At 43.5% G+C, this 21915-nt stretch overlaps 2 protein-coding genes across 4 annotated transcripts in view; one reads left to right on the top strand and one right to left on the bottom strand.

The window, feature by feature from the left end:
• Positions 1-8156, bottom strand: part of col4a6 (collagen, type IV, alpha 6) — a 164748-nt gene extending 156592 nt beyond the window's left edge. For all 3 annotated transcript variants that reach the window (XM_083788985.1, XM_083788987.1, XM_083788986.1), the window contains exons 1-3: positions 8080-8156; positions 7758-7891; positions 7524-7578 (exon numbers count right to left, since the gene is read on the bottom strand). In XM_083788985.1, coding sequence (XP_083645111.1) covers positions 7524-7578; positions 7758-7768 — 66 coding nt within the window. In that variant the 5' untranslated portion in view covers positions 7769-7891; positions 8080-8156. The remainder of the gene's footprint in view (positions 1-7523; positions 7579-7757; positions 7892-8079) is intronic.
• Positions 8157-13596: 5440 nt separating this feature from the next.
• Positions 13597-21915, top strand: part of col4a5 (collagen, type IV, alpha 5 (Alport syndrome)) — a 73795-nt gene continuing 65476 nt past the window's right edge. Inside the window, exon 1 of the mRNA XM_083788982.1 lies at positions 13597-13914. Coding sequence (XP_083645108.1) covers positions 13822-13914 — 93 coding nt within the window. The 5' untranslated portion in view covers positions 13597-13821. The remainder of the gene's footprint in view (positions 13915-21915) is intronic.

Here is a 21915-nt window from a genome sequence, read left to right as displayed (position 1 = left end):
ATGCTGAAAACACGCACGCACATGCATGTTTTCGCTCTCTCACACAAGCACATGCACACACAGTGCTGCACACACACACACACACACACACACACACACACACACACACACACACACAAGAGAGACAGAAAGAGAGAGAGAGAGACAGAGAGAGAGAGATGAGGAGGAGGAGAAGTGAGTTATGTGAATACTCTCATGAGGGTGATTTGGGAGTCATGGATGGAGGGAGCAGAGGAAGAAGGTATTAACCTTTCCTGACCCACATGTGTGGAGTGATAAAAGAGCGTACCAAGTACAGCTGCAACTCTTCTTCACTAGGAATAGATCACTAGGGTTTAAGTGGTTCACTAGCAGTATAGATCACTAGGATGTAAGTGGTTCACTAGCAGTATAGATCACTAGGGTTTAAGTGGTTCACTAGCAGTATAGATCACTAGGGTTTAAGTGGTTCACTAGCAGTATAGATCACTAGGGTTTAACCCTTGGCCTACAATTCACGGAAAAAACGGAATTAATCGAAAAATCTAAACCTCCCGTTAACGGAAAAAACGGAATGACAATCAATATCAGTTATCGCGGGGTCAAAAGAGCAAAAATTAATATTTTTTCGCTAATATCACTAATGTTGGATGTAATTTACCAAAAAACGGCCGAAATCCGCGTGATCGTGCGCTATCGTGCACGCGCGCCGTCTCTATGTGCGTCGGTGTAAAAAATGTGATATTTTGCGATCTTTTGGGGTTGATTTGAGGTTAATTTGACTTAGTTATGAAAAATATAGCATTAGCTTAGCAATCCGGACCAGCCAAACTATTGACTAGGGTCAAACTACTACAGGATGTTGTTGATCGTTCAACCGGAAGTGACTTAGGAAGATCCGTCTATTTTAGCCAAAATCAGCATAATGATGCTTTCCCGCCATCTGGTGGCGAATCGAGAGAATACATTTGCAATGAATGAACAAAAAAAAACATCTCTTCAATCCACCAGATCTTTCTTGTATGTTAAAACGATGAATTAAAAATATGCCAATTTGTTACCCAAACAAAGAAATTGGGATTCCAAGGGTTAAGTGGTTCACTAGCAGTATAGATCACTAGGGTTTAAGTGGTTCACTAGCAGTATAGATCACTAGGGTTTAAGTGGTTCACTAGCAGTATAGATCACTAGGGTTTAAGTGGTTCACTAGCAGTATAGATCACTAGGGTTTAAGTGGTTCACTAGCAGTATAGATCACTAGGGTTTAAGTGGTTCACTAGCAGTCAAATCAAATATATTTAAAAAAAAATGAGACTGAGAGAAATCAGTAGCCTATATGTTCACAATGCTTTAGGATCCCTTTCTTTATGATGTGGAGTTCCCTGCTCCATGCTCATTAAATGTAGTTTTTCATGTCGGCAAATTTGGTTTATTCATCTCTGCATTATCTAACTAGTGATTGTGACTCTGAGAGCACACATTCTACAACAAACAAACCGACCCTCCCAGCTGGCAGTGTTGCCAGGTTTTGGAAGAGAAACAAGCATGCAGCCATGTCTATGAAAACAAGCCCAAAAGAAGCCTGACTAGGCCATTATAAAACAATCCCAAAGTCGCTTATAATAAGCGGACATGGCAACACCCCAACGTCTGCTCCGTCTCTGTGACAGTGGGAGACTGGCTCGCTGTGTGGACTGTGGAGCAGAGCAGTGCTGCTGCGGAGATTTTAATACAGAGACGACGTAAATGACAGTTATGACACAAGCACTGTAGGCTATATCACAAAAGAAACAGACAATGATGTGTGAGGTGGGAGGAGGACAGGTGGGTCTAAAACCGGACGTCTGGCCACCCAACGAGTCCACGACAGTAACGAAAAGTGCTGTGCTGCTGCTGATCTGACACCGGTTTGACATGTTCTAGTCCGCGACTCCAGCACACCATTACTGTTCATGTTCAACTCATCTCCGATTCTCCGTTGTGTGCATTATTATCCAAGTCCAAAGCAACACTGCTGAAAGCAGCCACATGACGCAATTAAGTAACAAGTAACTGCAGCGCTGCAGCGACCAGTAACTGTAGTGTGATTATCAATTTTGGAGTAGTGTCGTTATATTACTCGTTACCGACCAAAGTGGTGTCGTTTCAGTAACGAAATATTCCGTTACTCGTTACACCCAACTCTGGAAAACAATCAATGAATCGGAGAAATGGGAGACAGACAGACAGACAGACAGACAGACAGACAGACAGAAAGAATGAAGGGACAGAGACATCTGGCCTGGACCACTGACTGGACAGAACAACATGACACACGGAGATCAAACACACACACACACAGCAGTGGTTTTACTTTGGGAACATTGTGAGAATATATTTTCCTAGGAGGCCGCTCTTTTCCTTTTCACCAAAATCATAATTTAGCAAAAACACAAGACACACACTCACACACAAATTAACCATCACAAACAGGGTGCAGAATTACAGATGTCATGCTAATTTATGGGGAAAATAGATGCTCGCACACGCATGCACAAATCACAAATCTCACCCCAAACCCCAACTCTCGAAGACAGTAAATTAACCCCAAACCCTAACTCTTGATGACAGTAAATTAACCCCAAACCCTAACTCTTAAAGACAGTAAATAAAAAAACTGTCCCCAGATTAACGACCACACACACTCACACACACACACATACACATAACAAACACACACACACACACACAGGAATACCCTGGGGGGGAGAGAACTGCTCGCAAATCAAAAGCAAACCACAAATTAAGTGAAGAGCTGCCTGGCTTACAGCAGCAGAGGATGGAGTGATGGACGTTCAGGGGGGGATAGACTGGTTATCCACAAAGTGTCCTCCGCTGCTTTGCTGTGGCATGCCGGGGGAGGCAACATCAATACACGGGATGCTAACAAAGTGAACAAGCTGGTGGTGTAGGTCTGCAGTTGGGTAGTTAACACATTTTCCAGTTGCTAGCCACGGTTGCTAGGGTCTCGCCTGCACTGCGTTAGCTTCTGTATTAGCCACGGCCTTTCCACACTCATTTCTGATTTTCCGGTGATCGCGATTGGAATATTGCCGTTTTCTGGAGAATTAAGAAATGTTCCTCGCCTTAGCTCGCTATAGCATTGGCGCTATTGCTATTAGCATGCAAGATGGCGACAAACCGGATGCACGTCATCATACTAAAATTGCTTCTCATCACCTAAGCGCCACCACATTTGTCCACCAGATGGCATTCATTGTGATAAACTTGACAGCCTGGAGGTGGTTGCAGAGGGGGGGGGGGGGGATGAGGAGGATGCTAGATGCTTGATCTTAATTCGGATTTTTTTTCATGCCTTTTATTTATCTTGGTTTGGTTCTTGACCGTTACGCTTCAGTGAACCTGAACTACTGTTGCTGGTATGACATCTGAATTCTCCTCCCAGGGATAAGAAAGAACAGACTAAAGCATGCAGGGTTCCACCAGCAGGGAGGAGTGACATGTCCTACCAGGCTCTGCTGGAATTCACCCACTTACATACGTATGAGAGACAGAGACAGACAGAGAGAGAGAGAGAGATAGAGCATTCTGACATTCATGATTTGTGGAAATGTACGATCACAGTCACATCATACAGACGCACACGCGCGCACAGCGAAAGCATGGGGGCCTATTTCTCTCACACACTAAACATGATTGTACTGTCTAGTCATTCACACTGCCATGCCTGCATGAGGGAGTTCTCAGTACTTCTCAAAGTTCTCACTGACATACCATTCCAACGGTCGTGCATAGGAATAACGCTACCTGGGTAAAACAATGAATAAAATATAAACATCTGGGATCTTCATTTTTTAGGTACAGTTTCACCCAGTCCATGGCGTCTTGAGGTACAGAACGTAACAAAAACTATATAATATACTGTTTATCTACACAACTTTTGGCTCCTTCCTCTCTTTTCCTATACAGGGCTGTCCTCCCTCCATCGCCCTCTCTTCTACACTCCTCTCCTCTCCTGTGTGTGAAGTTTGCCTGGTGCCAACAGCTGTATCTGTCATTACACTAGTTTTTCTTCTGCCTGCGTGTAGTTGCGTGTGTGTGCGTGCGTGCGTGTTCTGAAATACCACACTATGAACTGCACCAGACTACAACAAACTAGTGAAACTCTACAGTGGGTGTCTAAGCAACAGGCAATGTGAAGTCGAGTGAAATATTCATAATCCTCATTAACTATAAATGTATAGCACCGTGTTCTGCAGAAAATGCCTCCGGGTGCCATCAATCAATGTCATATGACGACATATGACATTCCATTCAATGTATGCTTCCTATATGAAAGCCCCACAGTGTATCAGTGACATATCCCAAATTACTTTTTACTGCCCTGTAAAACTGCCTAAACTGTCATCTCTTTTTATTTAGGGTGAGATAGGATAAGAGGTAGGTGTGTGTGGGGGGGGGGGTCATATCTGCTGATAACCCTAGAAGAATTATAGGGCCCGTTATCATCATACAGTAGCATGTAAGAGGATAAGGGGTGGGGGGGTGGGGTTACCTTGGTTACCATGACCCAGCATTTTGTAGCCCACGCAGTGAAGTCATTAATTTGTCTGTCACTCACTCACTCACACACCCACTAGACACTGACCCCCGACGTGCACAGGCAGGCACACACTCACACACACACACGTACGCGCAGACACAAACCATGTGAACAATAAGAAAATGGAAGGTGGGAGATCAAGTGAATTCATCTTGATGGGTCGTGTTCCATTTGACTGCCAGGAGGCACTGACAGCCACTGGGTGACATTAACCACATGAACCCCGGTGTCCCTATTCTGGGGGAAACGTTCTGTGAAAAGAACAGATGTTTAAAGGCAAAGGGGGGGGGGAGTATATATGGAGTATATAGTATAAAACCCTGGGGGACTCCAGTCAATGAAGGTTTAAAGCCTTCCATGGCTGTCTGCCAGATCAGCGCTTCTCAAAGTGGGGTCTACAAGCTGATGCGATGCGTTCTGAGCTTGTAGATCTGCTATTTTCAAAGGGTTTGGATTGTTTTCCTAATAATCTTATGGGGTTTCCTGCCACAAAATATTTTCAAATATAGGTCTGTGTCTAAATATGTATCAATTTGGGTTCACACAGAAATGTTTGAGAACCTTTGTCATCAGCAGTCATTGCCAAGGTTAGGAGTTTAATTCCCTAGGTACATGAATGGATTGAGCAAGGCATTAACACCAGGGTTAAGGGTTTAATTCCCTGGGTAACTCAATGCGTTGAACAAGACATTAACACACATGCCAGGGTTAGGGGTTGAATTCCTTAGGTACCTCAATGGATTGAGCAAGGCATTATCACTGCCAGGGTCAGGGGTTATATCCCCTGTGTAACTCAGTGGGTTGAGCAAGGCGTCAACGCTGCCAGGTTAGGGGGTTAATTCCCAGTGTAGCTCAGTGGTAGGGCTTTGATTCGAAATGTAGTTGAACGTATTTAAGCAAGGCATTAACACCTTCGATGACATCCTCCAAAGTGCTGAATTCACATTCTAATTCTTACTCTATATGGAGGGTTGAGGGTGCAATACCAGGCTGATCAACTTGTTCAAGATGAATCATCTTGCCCCTGGGGCTTTTTGTGTTATACTTTTAGAATAACTTCTGACTGTACTACCTGCACCGTTAACAATAGTTAATAAAGTATTCAATCAATCAAAATATGTGCATGTCATTCCCACGCCAATGTTTTGAGGAGCGCTGATTTTGATTCACCCAATATCCTGTGTACTGTACGTACATATGTGCAGGACTTCAGATTCGTGCTGACAGCAAGGCCTAAAGGTTTATGAGGCTCACCCATGCGAGCCACATCAACCACATCAATAAGCATTAAGCATACCGTCCGTGTTGGCGAGCTGTAGACTGGTGGACGGAAAAGGTTACAACCTGAGCCCCCCCTCCCCCAGCCACCCCACCCCATCCCGCCAACCCTCCATGATCACTCTGCACATTCAAACAATATCACAATGACTGGGCTGGGGTTTTGAGGCCGAATGCTTGGGGAAATCGCATACAAGTGTTACTGTTGACTGAGTGACAAGACTGAGTCAGACAATCAATCGGGAGAGCTAACGCGAGGAGGATGTGCCAACAAAGTGTTATTTTGCTTCAGATCCCTCCTGCATTACATTCTGATGTTAGTATGAGTGGCCATTTGCAGAGTAAGCAGGGGTTGTAGAACAGCAATTGCAAATATAGCCTACCTCAGGTGTAATGAACACTAAATACAAATTAGCGCAGAAAGATAGTACCATTGGGAAAGCATTTTACAATGAGGATACAACAGTACGCAATTCAATATTGCATTTAACTATTATTTACAGACAATTAACACATAATTAACATTGCCAAAGTATTGGCATAATCACACACATCTGCAGTTATAGCTGAAAACACCTGTTAAGAGTAATGAAATAGAACAACAAATAGATGTATACTTCAAATTGAACCATGCCAGTGTACATGTAGCCTAGGCCTAGCTTATAGTCTATTCATGATAAACAATTAAAATAAAATAAAAGCCTGAGTGGGAGAACATTATGACATGGAAATCAAGTTTACATTTAAAATTAGGTATATATTTTGAAATTGCAAGGCCTCCAGCCCCTAATTTAGAGCAACAGGTGTGAGACTCGTGTCCAGGTTTACTGTCTGATGATGGTGATTTCTTAGGTGTGGTCTAAAAAAGCACATGCTTCTATAATAATAATAATGATCTTGTGAATATTCAACGAGGGGGCGGGGTTAGCGCTGCATACGATTCAGAGCGGGCCCACTTGAATAGCTGTCCATACTCCATACTTTTATAGCCTTGAGCTAAGCATAAAATAAGTCTGTGTGCATTTACAAAAATGCTAATTCCTCTCATTAGCTCTGGCCAATGCGCATGGAAAATACAACAATTTCAGGTTTCTATTTTCTATAAGTGATAAAGTCGCACAATATTGCCACTGTAAAATACAGTATCACATTGCAATGCAAAAACATTCCAAAGACGCACCGGCGTGTTCCTGAAGGTCTATAATAAAATGTTGCAGCGAGGCAGGCATGTTGGAGTCTGTCTCGGCGCTGCCTCAGTGCCTGCCCTGCACCGGAGGGTGCACCGTGCAAGAGAGCCTGGCTGTCTTGTGTTGGAATGAGAGACAGCACGAGCGTCTGTGCAACATTCGGCTTCTAGAATACCGAGACTTCAGTCTAGCCTAACCTAAACACAATAAATAGCGTTCAACTTCAAACATACACTTTGGAGTAGGCTAGTCTTCCCTTCCCAGTAGTCTACCAACTGATTTCAATCAACTAAATATTTTTTGTGTGTATTTCCTCCTGAGTCAATGCAATGTTGCGCGCAACACATGCATGTAGCCTGTAGCGAATTAAAAATTGCAATGTGGTCATTTTTACCGCGTCAACAAAATGCAATAAACCAAAGTGGAGAGCCACTTCATTTCTGAAGTAGCGAAACAATAAACAAAATGTGACTTACTCCGTGTGTACTCTTCACCAGCAGCAGCACGGCCAGCACGGCTATCACACAGACCCTGCCGGGGGAAGAAATAAACACTTAACAGCGACACTCATGCGTCCAAATACAAGACGGGGTTTTTAAAAACAATAATAAAAAAGACACAAGTGTCTCGAAAGTCGTAGTAGGCAACCTTTAGAGACAGCGTTAATGTTTAAAAAAGTTTTTTTTATCATATGCAACGAACGAACTTACGAAAGCTTCATGTTGTCTCCCTCGGCTGTGTCGTGGTGTCTTGGTGAGCTCTAGGGGGGAACGCAGGTTCTTCAGAAGCCGCTGGTGTGCACCTCACAGGCGGCTCATCGACGGCTCCAAGCGCCGCTTCTCACCTAACCACCGGAGGAGAGAAACAGAGAGAGAGAGAGAGAAAGTAGTTCTTGTCAACGAGTACACCCTTTTCCTCCAAAACAAATGTATTCGCTACGATTCGTAACGTCAATTCGGCGTGTTTTGTCGTTTCCCCCCCCTGTGCGCTATAATAGACTGAACGAGAAGGTTTATTATATGTTCAACTCACCAAAGGGTTCAGTGGGGCAATTCAAAGCGCTGCTGTCCCGGTCAGAGCTCTCTCAGGCGCCCTGACTGTTCTGCAGCATACGAGAGGAGCTGGAGGGGAGGGGCCAGCCAACGCACCCTGTCATTCTTCAGCCCCTCCAGTACCTATCGTGGCACTACTTGTTGCCAGCAGTTCAGTGTGTGCGCGCGACACACACACACACACACACACACACACACACACACACACACACACACACACACACACACACACACACACACACGTGAGTATGAAGGACCCCAATGGAAACAAGCCATAGGCTTTCTTGGGTTTAAAATCCTCTTAGCAGGCCAGACCTTATATGAACTGTAGGCCTACTTTCGTGTGCTTTTTTCGGCAAACTGTTATCAAATTAATATTAAAGTATAAATCAATCAAAACACATACACATACCTGCACAAAACTCAAAACCTTGAGAAGGTTTTGAAGTTATGAGCGATGTATATCTTGTGTGACATCGTGAACCATCCAGACCTCTGCAGGTCATCTGGGAAAGGCCTAATTTATGTCCCTACAACCAAACATTAATGTTGGGAAGCAGCATTTCATTTTTATGCACCACATATCTGGAACAAACTTCCAGAAAACTGCTGGTCTGCTGCTGCCACTCGTATATTTCCTTTAAAACACAACTTATTTTGTTTTATGTATACTAATGTCATTTTATTTTTCTTTAATTGCTTGATATTCTGTAAGCAAAGCATTGGTGAACAGTAATAGATCAATTGCCTAAATACAAAGTAATATAGCCTAAGTTGAACAAGATAAAATGCATTAAATTGTTAGCATTATTCCCATGCATGGAAAAATAGAAAAGAGAGTTGCAGACATTGCAGACATAGGCCTACAATCCATTTTAAACTTGCAGAAGCTGTATAAGAATATACTTCTTGGAACAATGATGGCCTATGTTGTGTTTTTGTGTTTCACTTTAGTATTGTCTTTATTAAAATGTTGATCACAGTAGTATCCAGAACGCTCCCATTTTTTTCCGCAGACCGCTCGCCCCCAGCAGTTCTGGTATTCTTGTATTTGTTTCACTGAGGTTAAGATTAGGAGTAAGTTTAGGATTAGGCATAGTTTTACTGAGGTTAAGTTCAATATATGATAGAAGAAGTTATACAGTCAGTCCACAGTTCAGTCAGGTGCCATTGATGGGCATGGGAGGAAAAACTGCATCCGGAAGTTTGGTGAAATACATTGGATTCTATGACTGCCGGCGGGACCAGCTTGTGAACAAACACTATCTGAACGATTGGGACCATCGTCAGTTAATCGGTTCAGGAAATATAAAAGAAGACATATCACAGATAGTTTTCTAACCTTGTTATTCAATGTGCACACTGTGTCTATATACAGTGGTACAGTATGCATCGTTTCTAGCTCGGCAGTATCGCAAGATTTGGTTGTCAGGCAAACCCGATTGTCCTAGAGACGGAGATGGAGAGAGAGGACATCGGGATGTTTGACTGACTCGGGCGCGTAAACAGAGAAAGACAGCACTGACTTTTTGTTTTTTACACAGATTCCTTTCTCTTACACTTCTTCTAATCTACACTACAGTATATACGTCCACACTAGGCCATGCATACTCCTTCTACACTCGAGCCAAGCCAAGTCGAGCCTATAGTGGCAGTCTTGCGATTCTTGCGGAACGTGCAGAAACTTACTTTGTGCTCTTTAGATAGCTCAATAAACTTATACAGTGTACACGTCGAAAAGCAACACAGCAGAAGAACCAATGTGTGACATGTCTACTTTTATTAGTATATGAGTATATTCCACAAAGGTTGAAGTTGAAATAGTCCACCTAGTTAGTCCACCTGGCCCTCATTGACTCCAATGTTCCATGGCTGCAGTTTAACTCCCACAAATCTGCAAGCTGGAATTGCTGGATAGCGAAAATGACGTAGATGACCGTATATTATTACATTTAGTAATAAGGTTAAGTTTATATGCATATAGTTTTACCCAGGTTACGTTTAGGAATACCTGGTGGCGAGCATATTTTGGGGCGACCGTGTTTGTATGACTTCAAAGTTCAACCATATAATTGGCTAAAAAGTTCCAAGTTTATTATTATCCAAGCAAGCAGCAGACCATGATACATAGTCAACAGTCAGCTCCGTGCCCAGGTGATATTTCCTGTGAATCTTATGAGGGAAATACAGATATACTGTACGTTTTAATTGTTGTTATAAGTGTTGCCTCGTGAAGTCCTTAGCTGTGGAGTTTCTCAAGATTCTATCCTGGGTCCTCTTTCATATAGTCATAAGCACACTAGTATAGCCTACACGATTATTGCAGATGTCCTGAGTGACCTGTAGGAGCATTTATCAATATCACGATCTCAGCAGAGTGAAGGATATCAGGACACAGGACTCGATCTCAATAGTTTCAGGCTCCGTTCTTTATTTTCATATCTCCGGTCAATTTACAGCATAGCAAACAAACATACTTCCATCCTCCTCTCTTCCATCAATTATTTTTCTCCCATCTCCCAATCCTTCTCTCTTTATCCTCCCTCACACACACTCAAGAATAGCATTGACAGTCAGTAACAGATGATCATACTAAGCATGTCCTTCCTTGGATTGGGAGGAAAGGTAACAACAGGATATATGTGGCACCTTACTACAGAGAGTCTAAATGAGGTAGCTTACACAAATACAGTGGTCTAACTACAACATGACAACTTGGGTGGGTTCGACTCTCTCCATGGGCTATCATGGAGAGAGTTGAATGACTCTATTCTGGAATGGGTAGGTGCATAGCTACAGTGGCCTAACTAGATAAAGTGCCAATCGGCACAGGTCTCCACCAGGATTCTTCCTCAGCCTAGTGGGAATATGCATGCACAGTTTCATCGCAATCGGACGCTGCGTTGAGGAGTTGTGGCCATTTGCTACTCCTGAAAACTGTAGGAGCCAATCGTGGCCAATCAGGATGGAATATGAGAAATCAAACAAACCTGTCTTGATCACATGACTATGGAGATGATGTGTACCGATTTGCGTGAAATTTGGATAAAATCTGAAGGAGTAATAATAGAAAATGTGTTTTACATATGTCGGCCTCCTGGTGGCGCTATAAAGAGCCGATGTGAAAAATTCCAGACAAAGATTTTTCCTTGGCCTCTAGGGAGTTGGCATACAAAGTTATCCACAGATCCGTGCAGTTAGAGGTAAAAACACTTTTTGGCCAGTTATAGCGCCACCTTGAGGCTGAGTTGAAATTGTTCATGTGGCATTTTGTCCTCGGCCTAGTGGGAATGTGGGTGCACAATTTCACGGAAATCACGCGATGTGTTCAGCATTTTGTTTGAAACTGAGCACTCCTGTGAACTTTGGAAGCCAATCTTAACCAATCAGGATGGAGTGTGAGAAATCTGAAAGAGCGGTTTCGTTGAATGGCTGTAGAGAGACTGTGTACCAATTTGCGTGATGTTTGGACAAAATCTGTAGGTGTACTGTGCAAAAACTTGTTTTGCACAAAGCGGCCTCCTGGTGGCGCTATAACAGGCCGTTCTGGAAAGTTTGGGGCAGAGGTTCATCGTTGGCATCCAGGGAGTGTGTGTGCAAAATGTGGCATCGACCGGGTTAACGGTGGCCGAGATTAGCTGCTAACGGACGGACGGACGGACGGACGGACGGACACACGGACGGACGGACGGAGTGCAAAACATACTCTCCCCACATGCCTTCGGCCTGGTGGAGACAATTAGACATGGTGGCAGCTGCTGGTCACTTGAAATGAGGCAATAGTTAACCAATCATATGTATATTTAATTGTATAATTGTTTTCCACGTATGACATTCTAAATTTCCACCACAGACCACATACCAATAGATGCAAGTATTTAGCAGACTTTGAAATGTTGAAATTGGATGTCTGAAAGCTTCTGAAAGCTTCTGCTGCTGGTAGGCCTTCATTGTACATTAAGCAAAGTGTGCATGCTCTATAGACAAGATAACTCAACAACTTAACATGTACTCACTTCAATGTAATGTCTGCCTTATTATTACTGTGTAAAGTATTAATAGGATTTCTGAACTCAAGGTCATTTCACAGATTAGCTGGCCCTTTGGGCTAAATGTTAAACCTCTTTGAATAAGAGCCTATATTAATAGTAGGCTATTATTGCAATTGGTAGTTTATTTGAGAAGTCCTTGGGAGGGTTCCAGGGATCCCGACTCCTGAGCAAAATGAAGAACAGTTTAATTTCACTATTATTTCACCCATGCTAGACTTTAGTCTGCACTGAGAGAATGTATATATAGAGTTTTGACTGGTGGTCCGTGGAGGTATTGTATGTAGTCCCTGACCATGCATTTAGTAATGTAGCAAAGTGAAGATTTTGTATTTTCTTGCACGGAACAGTGCACTAAACGTCTGTGCACTCACTGTTCCATGGAAGTGCGTCAATGTTATCAGAATTACTGGGAAGTCTGAGGTTAAGAAATTCCACAGAAAAGGCAGTTAGAATCTCAAGAAGGGTGACGTGTACCAGCTTTCCTGATTGAGTCATCATTATTAGGAAATGTGCCCATATAATCATGTCATCATGTGCTATATCTTGCACGTATTTACCATTTTTACTATGTTGTGTTGTAATATGCATTACAACATAACAGTGGTCCCCAGGTTGATCCTTAGTCAAGGTGGTGGTCCCTGGTTCACAATCAGTTGAAAACCCGTATAGTGGGTCATGCTACCGATTATGGCCATATAGATCTATAATGTCCACTGTCCATCAATAGTTTAATTAGAACATATACCAGAATTCAGCAGAATGTGCATTCTAGATAGGCTACAAACTGAAAAGTCTTTTACTGTCATAGACCAGACGAGATCTATGCGTGATAGACTAGAATACATCACCAACAATTTAAGTTGAGTCCTGCCCTATAAAGGGCATGGGTAATCCAGTAAAATTGTTCATTCACTTTTTTTCCCCTCCTCTCATTTCTCCCTGAAGCATCTTTCTGTCAATTGTCACAAAAAGCAAATATCTGACCTTTAATAATGTGAGAGGAATGCAACATGCCAGGACATAGGCCTACAGAAAATGTCAAATAAAGGTTTAATGTCAAACCTTTTTTCTTGTAGCCTAGGGCATTGGAAAAAAAGCACCTCATCACACCCCGAGAAGGTACCATGATCAATCCGCCAGTGCACAGGTTCCAATAACCTGCGCTCACAAAATCCAGTTAATCCACCCGTTGAATCTGGAAAGGCGCAACAGCAGCGTGGAAAGCTTGCGCACATACTAAGTTATTATTTGTATTATTTGTGTTTTTCCTTTGTCTTTTTATTTCTTTAACATTTATGTCTTGCTGTGGTGCGCGTGCGCCTGCCCAGCATGCTAGCAAGTGTCAGTCAGTGCGGCGGAATCTTTGCGCCGGGGGTGGGAAGTAGTTCCGGCTAGGCAGGTTCGCAAGTCGAGGAGAGAAAAAGTTTTCCAGGACTGTGCAGAAGACAGCGCTGCTAGCACCAGCCCGGACAGCATTACAGTCCTCCACAGCTCTACTCCGCCTAGGAGCTCTCTATCACAGCAGACGGGTTTTCTTACTTTCTTTTTTTTTTATTGCAAACTTGTTGTGGGGGAATGCGTCCTGCAACACCGACTGCGAGTGCCGAGTAGTTTTAGCCAGTGTTCTCATCGGCAGGCGGATTCGGGCAGTAATTTCGTGCAGAAAGAAGATGAATCAGAGCTTGAAGAGTGCGCGACACCTCGCCGCGGGGCTGCTGCTGTTCCTAGCCCTGTGTATCGCGGTCCAACAGGCAGAGTCTGCGGTAAGTTGCATTTTGCATTTCCAGACATTATAATCACTGTTATTTAAACATTACCCACCACGTTACCAAGGGGGAAAAGCGCACGCACGGAGCCCGGACGCGTAGTTTTCAAACCGGGGCCGTGTCTGTCTCGCAACTCGCTCCGTTTGACTTGTCGAAGTTTATAGCTAAATAGGGAATGGCGAGTTTAGAGCAAGTGTTTTTTTACCCGCAGCTCTAAGAATAATCACGTTTGCAGTTTGACATTGTATTGCAGTGGGGGGATAATAGCCACCCGCACAAGTCTTCATCGCGGGGCTATTATGAACGCGTTATTGCGCGTTTCTAAAACTTTAGTCGCCCAGCCCAGGGCTTGCTATAGCACGGGTAGGTAGACGCACCCAGCAGTCTCTCTCTCTCACTGGGGGCTATAGCGTCTCAGTGCTGCGTGGAAAGCGGAGATCCGATGCCGTGTGTGCTGTACGTGCAGCACGCAGCAGCCAGGACAGGACAGGAGACAAGTCAACCTGTAGGAACATGCCGGCTAAAATAACCGGTGCCATCTTTTACTTTGGCACAAATCAAGTGCGCGGGGAATCGGGTCTGTTAACGGACTGTGAACTGAAGTGATAATCGCGTTATTATTATTTATCAGCGACGCGTTGATCTTTTTTATTCAGCCAATACATATTCATTTGTAACATCTTTGCGCTAGTTCTCTTTGATTATTTTCTTTTCGTCATGTTTTTGTTTGTTAGTTAGCGGCACACTGGCACACGTTTCCTCTGCAGCATGTGTCACACGCGTCTGTTTGGGGGGTTGATGATTAAGAAAGAAAGAGAAAAAACAAATATGGGGGTTGGAAGAGCTGTCCTGTCATCATATTATTTGCTTTTAACTATAGCTTTGTGTCGTCCATTCCGCAGGTGTAGCCTAGCGCACGTCAGTAACTCAGTAAGATGCATCACTTTGAAACAGCAAGTTATTAGGCTGTGTTTAGGTAAGGTTACACATAATCGTCTCACACAGGATTCATAATCATAATCGTTAATTGATTCATTCTGGCCGCGCACTGCAGATAAATATTACAGTGAGTGCACGAGTAACACACTGTATCCATCACTGACTGACTGTTGTTCAGTGAATGGGCTTAAAAACTGTAGCATTTGAGAAAAACTTGGTAAGTTGCACACAGGAAGGAGGGAGGTTGCTGACTGTTATTGCTTTTAGAGTTTAGACTTTAGACCTTTCCCAGTCTGTCTGTATACATCACTTGTAGCCTAATATGGACTACTGTCACACGAAAAGTTTACATTAATGTTTACTGCACAACGCAGCTGTGTAATCAAACGTGGTGTTTAGGTTCATCCACGGAGTCAAACTCATAAATCAGGGGAGGAGAGAGAGAGAGAGAGAGAGGTTTTGAAGAAACTTTGAAAGCATCTCCGTTTTTCATGTAATATCACAATTGTACGTGATTGGCTGCCCCTCCTCATGAATATTCACACTCACACACTTACATTATTCATGAGGCGTGCTTAACATGTTGATTCGGGTGGCCACGCCCACTGCAAGGCATGTTCATTCAGGAGTTTAGTAGCCTGTAATGGTTGAGGATGATCACATGAAATAGAGCAGTGTGGTTCTCAAAGTGGGGTTCAGGGACCCTCCTTGGGGTTCCAAATGGATCTTCCCTGTAACTATTGAGAGTGCGCGCATGGAACCAAATGGACCCGATTCCATTTGACGCCTATATACGCTCTCTTCCGAGTTATCAGCGTCTTTGAAATAAAACATTTGAGAAGCACTAACATGTCAGGGATTCCCAAATGGCGCCCTCAGTGGTGCGCGAGCGCCTTCTAGGGGGTGCGTGACATGAAAAGGCTAATGGTGGTGCTATGGTGTTATTTTAAATATATGAACATATTATGCCAATATATGGCAAGTATATGAAGCATATATGCCATATTCAGGTTAATACAGTAGGTGCATATATATGGATATGCACATATAGGAAATATATGTCTATATAGCTAATGCAGCATATGCAGGCGGACAATTTCGAATAATATTTCTGTTTCATATAAAAAAATATATGTTCATATATTTAATTTCCATGTAGGGGTGCGTCAGCTAGGTCTGGAGCTAACAGGGGGTGAACAGAATATCATTCCGGCAAGCTTTTGTGTAAATGTTTTCCATTACCTCCTCGTATAAATCCTGACCAATGCTTTTGTTGAATATAATGCTTTCTGTCTCTAACTTCCATTGCACACTATCTGTCTGTAATCTGTGTACAAATAAGGAGATCTAAGTTGCTATCATCATCACCTTCATTGTCAATGTCTACAGATCTTCCTGGTTGATAAGGGAATGTGTGTGTGTGTGTGTGTGTGTGTGTGTGTGTGTGTGTGTGTGTGTGTGTGTGTGTGTGTGTGTGTGTGTGTGTGTGTGTGTGTGTGCATGCGCGTGTGCACGCATATGTGTGTGCTACTGTGCTCGCGCGCTTGTGCGAGCGTGAATGAATGATAACTCCTGTTGTTAATGTTTTGTGGAACTTGCTAACTGCATAGGTTTATGAGTTGCCTGTTAGTACTACAAATGTTTCAATTGGGAATCATCAGTGTGATTCAGGAGATTTCAATAATTATCATCAGCCATGCAGTTACTGAGCCCATAAGATTCATTCATTAAAAACAACAACAGCAGCAGAAGACAGAACTTAGGGACAGATCAACCCCAAGTTGACATTCGACACTGGTGGTTGTTGATAACACACAATGGAAACATTACAACCTCCATCTCTTAGCATTTTAAACATTACAACCTCCATCTCTGAGCATTTTAAACATTACAACCTCCATCTCTTAGCATTTTAAACATTAAAACCTCCATCTCTTAGCATTTTAAACATTAAAACCTCCATCTCTTAGCATTTTAAACATTACAACCTCCATCTCTGAGCATTTTAAACATTACAACCTCCATCTCTTAGCATTTTAAACATTACAACCTCCATCTCTTAGCATTTTAAACATTACAACCTCCATCTCTTAGCATTTTAAACATTAAAACCTCCATCTCTTAGCATTTTAAACATTACAACCTCCATCTCTGAGCATTTTAAACATTACAACCTCCATCTCTTGGCATTTTAAACATTACAACCTCCATCTCTTAGCATTTTAAACATTACAACCTCCATCTCTTAGCATTTTAAACATTACAACCTCCATCTCTTGGCATTTTAAACATTACAACCTCCATCTCTTAGCATTTTAAACATTAAAACCTCCATCTCTTGGCATTTTAAACATTACAACCTCCATCTCTTGGCATTTTTCAAGATGCTAAGCAGAGAGATGTCCTCCTGGTGTCAAAACCGACCCCAATATGTTGCTACAAACTGCCGCTCTCAGGTGGAAGCCTTGTATGTCCAAAACGGCAGTGGTGGAAAGCAACTAAGTACTGTACTTAAGTACAATTTTGAGTTATTTATACTTTAATTGAGTATTTCCAATTTCCAGTACTTTTACTTCTAATCCACTACATCTCAGAGGCAAATGTTGTACTTTGACTCCACTACATTTATTTGAAAACTTTAGTTACTATAGTTACTTTGTAGGTTTTGATTACTGTATTATTACAAAACATACAATAACCACTTTTGCCCTGTATACATTTCAACCATTTGATAATAGCAGATTTACAAGCTCACAATGCGTCGTGTCAGTTTGTAAATAGGGCATTCGTTTTTTATATACCCGATATATATATATATATATATATATACAGTATATGAAATGAAATATAAATTGCAGCCAGACGGTGACGAAATCCACCCCAAGGTTTGTGTGAAGTTCTGTGGGCTGTGTGTGTGTGTGTGTGTGTGTGTGTGTGTGTGTGTGTGTGTGTGTGTGTGTGTGTGTGTGTGTGTGTGTGTGTGTGTGTGCGAGAGGTATAGCGGCGTACAGGTTGTAACCGCATGCGTGGAATGTTACAGCCCGGTACTTGTGAATGAGCCCCGTCATTGTTGTCGTTGAGTTCTAAAGCCAGCAGTGCAGCCAAGGGAATGACGGACTCACTAGGGGGCTCCCGATTGGCTACCGGGGGGCGTGGGGGTGGCGGTGAGGGGGGTGGTATTCCGCTGTCCGCTCTGGAATGTGGCATATATACTGCTGGACGGCCCCTGCTCGGACAGCGTATATGGGGTTGGGGGGAGAGGTGAAAGGAGGTAAAGAAAAAAGACTAGAGTGGGGGGGGGGGGGGGGGGGATGCGGCTAGAGCAGTGGTTCTCAAAGTGGTGTCCGCCCACCAAGAGGTCCCTAATAAGGGCGTCCCCGGCAAAAGTTGTTAACATCGCGTCGAAATAATTTGAAACTCCTTTAATCGTATAATGCATTGGCCATTTCGAAATAGCAGATCTACAAGCTTACTGCGACGGTGACTTACTGTACTACATGAACAAGTTGGACTATATAGCACTGCAGGGCAAGAGGAGACAGCGAGAGGGAGGGAGGGAGAAGAGCAGAGCAAGACAAGCGGAGGAGAACGTCCAAAAGGAAAAGGGTGAAGGACGAGGATAGGATAGGATAGAATAGGAGAGAGAGTAGGAGAGAGACGTGGGCGGGGGCAGACCAGGAAGGAACGAATGCGGTGAACAGAGGAGAGGAGACGAAAGCACGTTACAGGAGACATGAAAGACAGATACAGAGTGAGGGATGGAGCTGTGTGTGTGTGTGTGTGTGTGTGTGTGTGTGTGTGTGTGTGTGTGTGTGTGTTGCCCTCTATGGGTAACAACACAACTGAGGATTTTATGAGTGATTAATGTGGTGTCTCCTTCAATTCCCTCTTCCTTCCTTCCTTCCTTCCTTCCTTCCTTCCTTCCTTCCTTCCTTCCTTCCTTCCTTCCTTCCTTCCTTCCTTCCTTCCTTCCTTCCTTCCTTCCTTCCTTCCTTCCTTCCTTCCTTCCTTCCTTCCTTCCTTCCTTCCTTCCTTCCTTCCTTCCTTCCTTCCTTCCTTCCTTCCTTCCTTCCTTCCTTCCTTCCTCTCCCTCCCACTGTCTCCATCTCTTTCTGTCATCATCCCTCCATCATCCCTCCATCCTGTCGGCATCGCGTCTTCATGCATAAAACTCACTATTCACCAAATAAGTAACTAAGTGCATTAACTGCATTTACTGTACTGAAAACGTCACAACACATTGTGAGCTTTTGATCTTGCTATTTTAAATAGAGTTTTATACATTTGAAAACCTGAAATGGGACGTTATGCATAATGAATACTTTTACTTTTGGTACCTTAAGTACATACCCACTAGTATATTTCATTTGATTCCCCGTCCTCTCTCACCAAGTCCCTCTAGTGGACAATGTAAACATGGCAGCACACAGTCACTTAGTCAGACTCATAATTCCTCCTGGGAAACAGAACAGACTTAATTAAGACAAATGTTGTAAACACAGTTGGGCCGGCGTGAATCAGACAAATGATTATTCCGGATTCTAAATAATGGAAGACAACTGGGTCGGCCCGTTTTCGTGAGGGCTTAGAGCGAGGTACAGTAGGCTATGTATGTTCACAGTACTATAGACAGGTACATCCACATGTCGGTACGTACACTCACACACACACACACACATGCAGCACGCACACACACGCATGCACACACACGCATGCACAGTACATATACTGTATGTGCACAGTCACACACATGCACACGAGATGCATTCGCCTTTTTTATATTATCTTGATGCTACATACTATACCTGACTGATTCATAACCATTATGCCCTTTGTGTGTGTGTGTGTGTGTGTGTGTGTGTGTGTGTGTGTGTGCGTGCATATGTGTGTGCGTGCATGCATACGTGTGTGTGTGTGTGTGTGTGTGTGTGTGTGTGTGTGTGTGTGTGTGCGTGCGTGCGTGTGCATACGTGTGTGTGTGTGTGTGTGTGTGTGTTCTGTGGGCTATGACAGGTTCAAAGGAAACCTCTAGGTGTCCATTACAGATGAACTCCTTCACCTGGCTAAAGACTGATGGATATCTCACACACACACACACACACACACACACACACACACACACACACACACACACACACACACACACACACACACACACACACATATCTATATACGTATACCTTCATGCACAACGGAAGGTGTGTGTGTGTGTGTGTGTGTGTGTGTGTGTGTGTGTAGCCATAACATCCACCTATAGAGCGTCGCAGTCCCTCCCCCTTTCAGAACAACGAGAGGCCCAGGAAATGGTTCTCCATTCATTTTCACCATAGGCGATTCCTAAATTATTTATTTAAAGACGGTTACGCCGCGGACAAAGCCAACTCGGATCGTGACAAATCATGACAATGAACACAATGTTTTGGGCCGATCAAATAATTTATAAGAAAAACTGCCGTTTTTTTCTACTTTCTAATTATTTGTTTGGCCCAAAATATTGTGTTCTGACAGACAAACAGCAGACCGATAGTCACTAGAGATAATTATATTAAAAAAAATAGAAGTCCACATTATTGAATGGCATCAGCGTGTTTGCACTTCGGCAAGTCGGCAAGTCAAAGTTTTAAGTGAGCTCACCTCACCTCTCCAGCGCTCTCTTCCAACCAAAGTTAAGATTATGCACGCTTTAATGTCGCTGTGCTGCCGGCTGCCTCGCTGGAATTGTTTCGTGGTACGGTAGGCTATTAATTATAAGGAACTGCAACCGTAGCTGTAGGCATTGTTCTCATCATGAACGACATCATGTCGACATGCCTCAGCACCAAACCTCCATTATGCCATGTGCCGACTAACGCCAAGAGAGTAGGCTACTTTGTAACGCTCAGTCAGAGAGTAGGCTACTTTGTAACGCTCAGTCAGTAGAGAGTAGGCTACTTTGTAACGCTCAGTCAGTAGAGAGTAGGCTACTTTGTAACGCTCAGTCAGAGAGTAGGCTACTTTGTAACGCTCAGTCAGAGAGTAGGCTACTTTGTAACGCTCAGTCAGAGAGTAGGCTACTTTGTAACGCTCAGTCAGAGAGTAGGCTACTTTGTAACGCTCAGTCAGTAGAGAGTAGGCTACTTTGTAACGCTCAGTCAGTAGAGAGTAGGCTACTTTGTAACGCTCAGTCAGAGAGTAGGCTACTTTGTAACGCTCAGTCAGAGAGTAGGCTACTTTGTAACGCTCAGTCAGAGAGTAGGCTACTTTGTAACGCTCAGTCAGAGAGTAGGCTACTTTGTAACGCTCAGTCAGAGAGTAGGCTACTTTGTAACGCTCAGTCAGTAGAGAGTAGGCTACTTTGTAACGCTCAGTCAGAGAGTAGGCTACTTTGTAACGCTCAGTCAGAGAGTAGGCTACTTTGTAACGCTCAGTCAGAGAGTAGGCTACTTTGTAACGCTCAGTCAGAGAGTAGGCTACTTTGTAACGCTCAGTCAGTAGAGAGTAGGCTACTTTGTAACGCTCAGTCAGTAGAGAGTAGGCTACTTTGTAACGCTCAGTCAGTAGAGAGTAGGCTACTTTGTAACGCTCAGTCAGAGAGTAGGCTACTTTGTAACGCTCAGTCAGTAGAGAGTAGGCTACTTTGTAACGCTCAGTCAGTAGAGAGTAGGCTACTTTGTAACGCTCAGTCAGTAGAGAGTAGGCTACTTTGTAACGCTCAGTCAGAGTAGGCTACTTTGTAACGCTCAGTCAGTAGAGAGTAGGCTACTTTGTAACGCTCAGTCAGTAGAGAGTAGGCTACTTTGTAACGCTCAGTCAGAGAGTAGGCTACTTTGTAACGCTCAGTCAGTAGAGAGTAGGCTACTTTGTAACGCTCAGTCAGTAGAGAGTAGGCTACTTTGTAACGCTCAGTCAGTAGAGAGTAGGCTACTTTGTAACGCTCAGTCAGAGAGTAGGCTACTTTGTAACGCTCAGTCAGTAGAGAGTAGGCTACTTTGTAACGCTCAGTCAGTAGAGAGTAGGCTACTTTGTAACGCTCAGTCAGTAGAGAGTAGGCTACTTTGTAACGCTCAGTCAGTAGAGAGT

The sequence above is a fragment of the Protomyctophum parallelum genome (genome assembly GCF_964188405.1).
Source record: "Protomyctophum parallelum genome assembly, chromosome: 18".
Classification (NCBI taxonomy): domain Eukaryota; kingdom Metazoa; phylum Chordata; class Actinopteri; order Myctophiformes; family Myctophidae; genus Protomyctophum; species Protomyctophum parallelum.
Note: the sequence above shows the minus strand (reverse complement) of the source record. Positions and strands in the feature narration are given on the sequence as shown.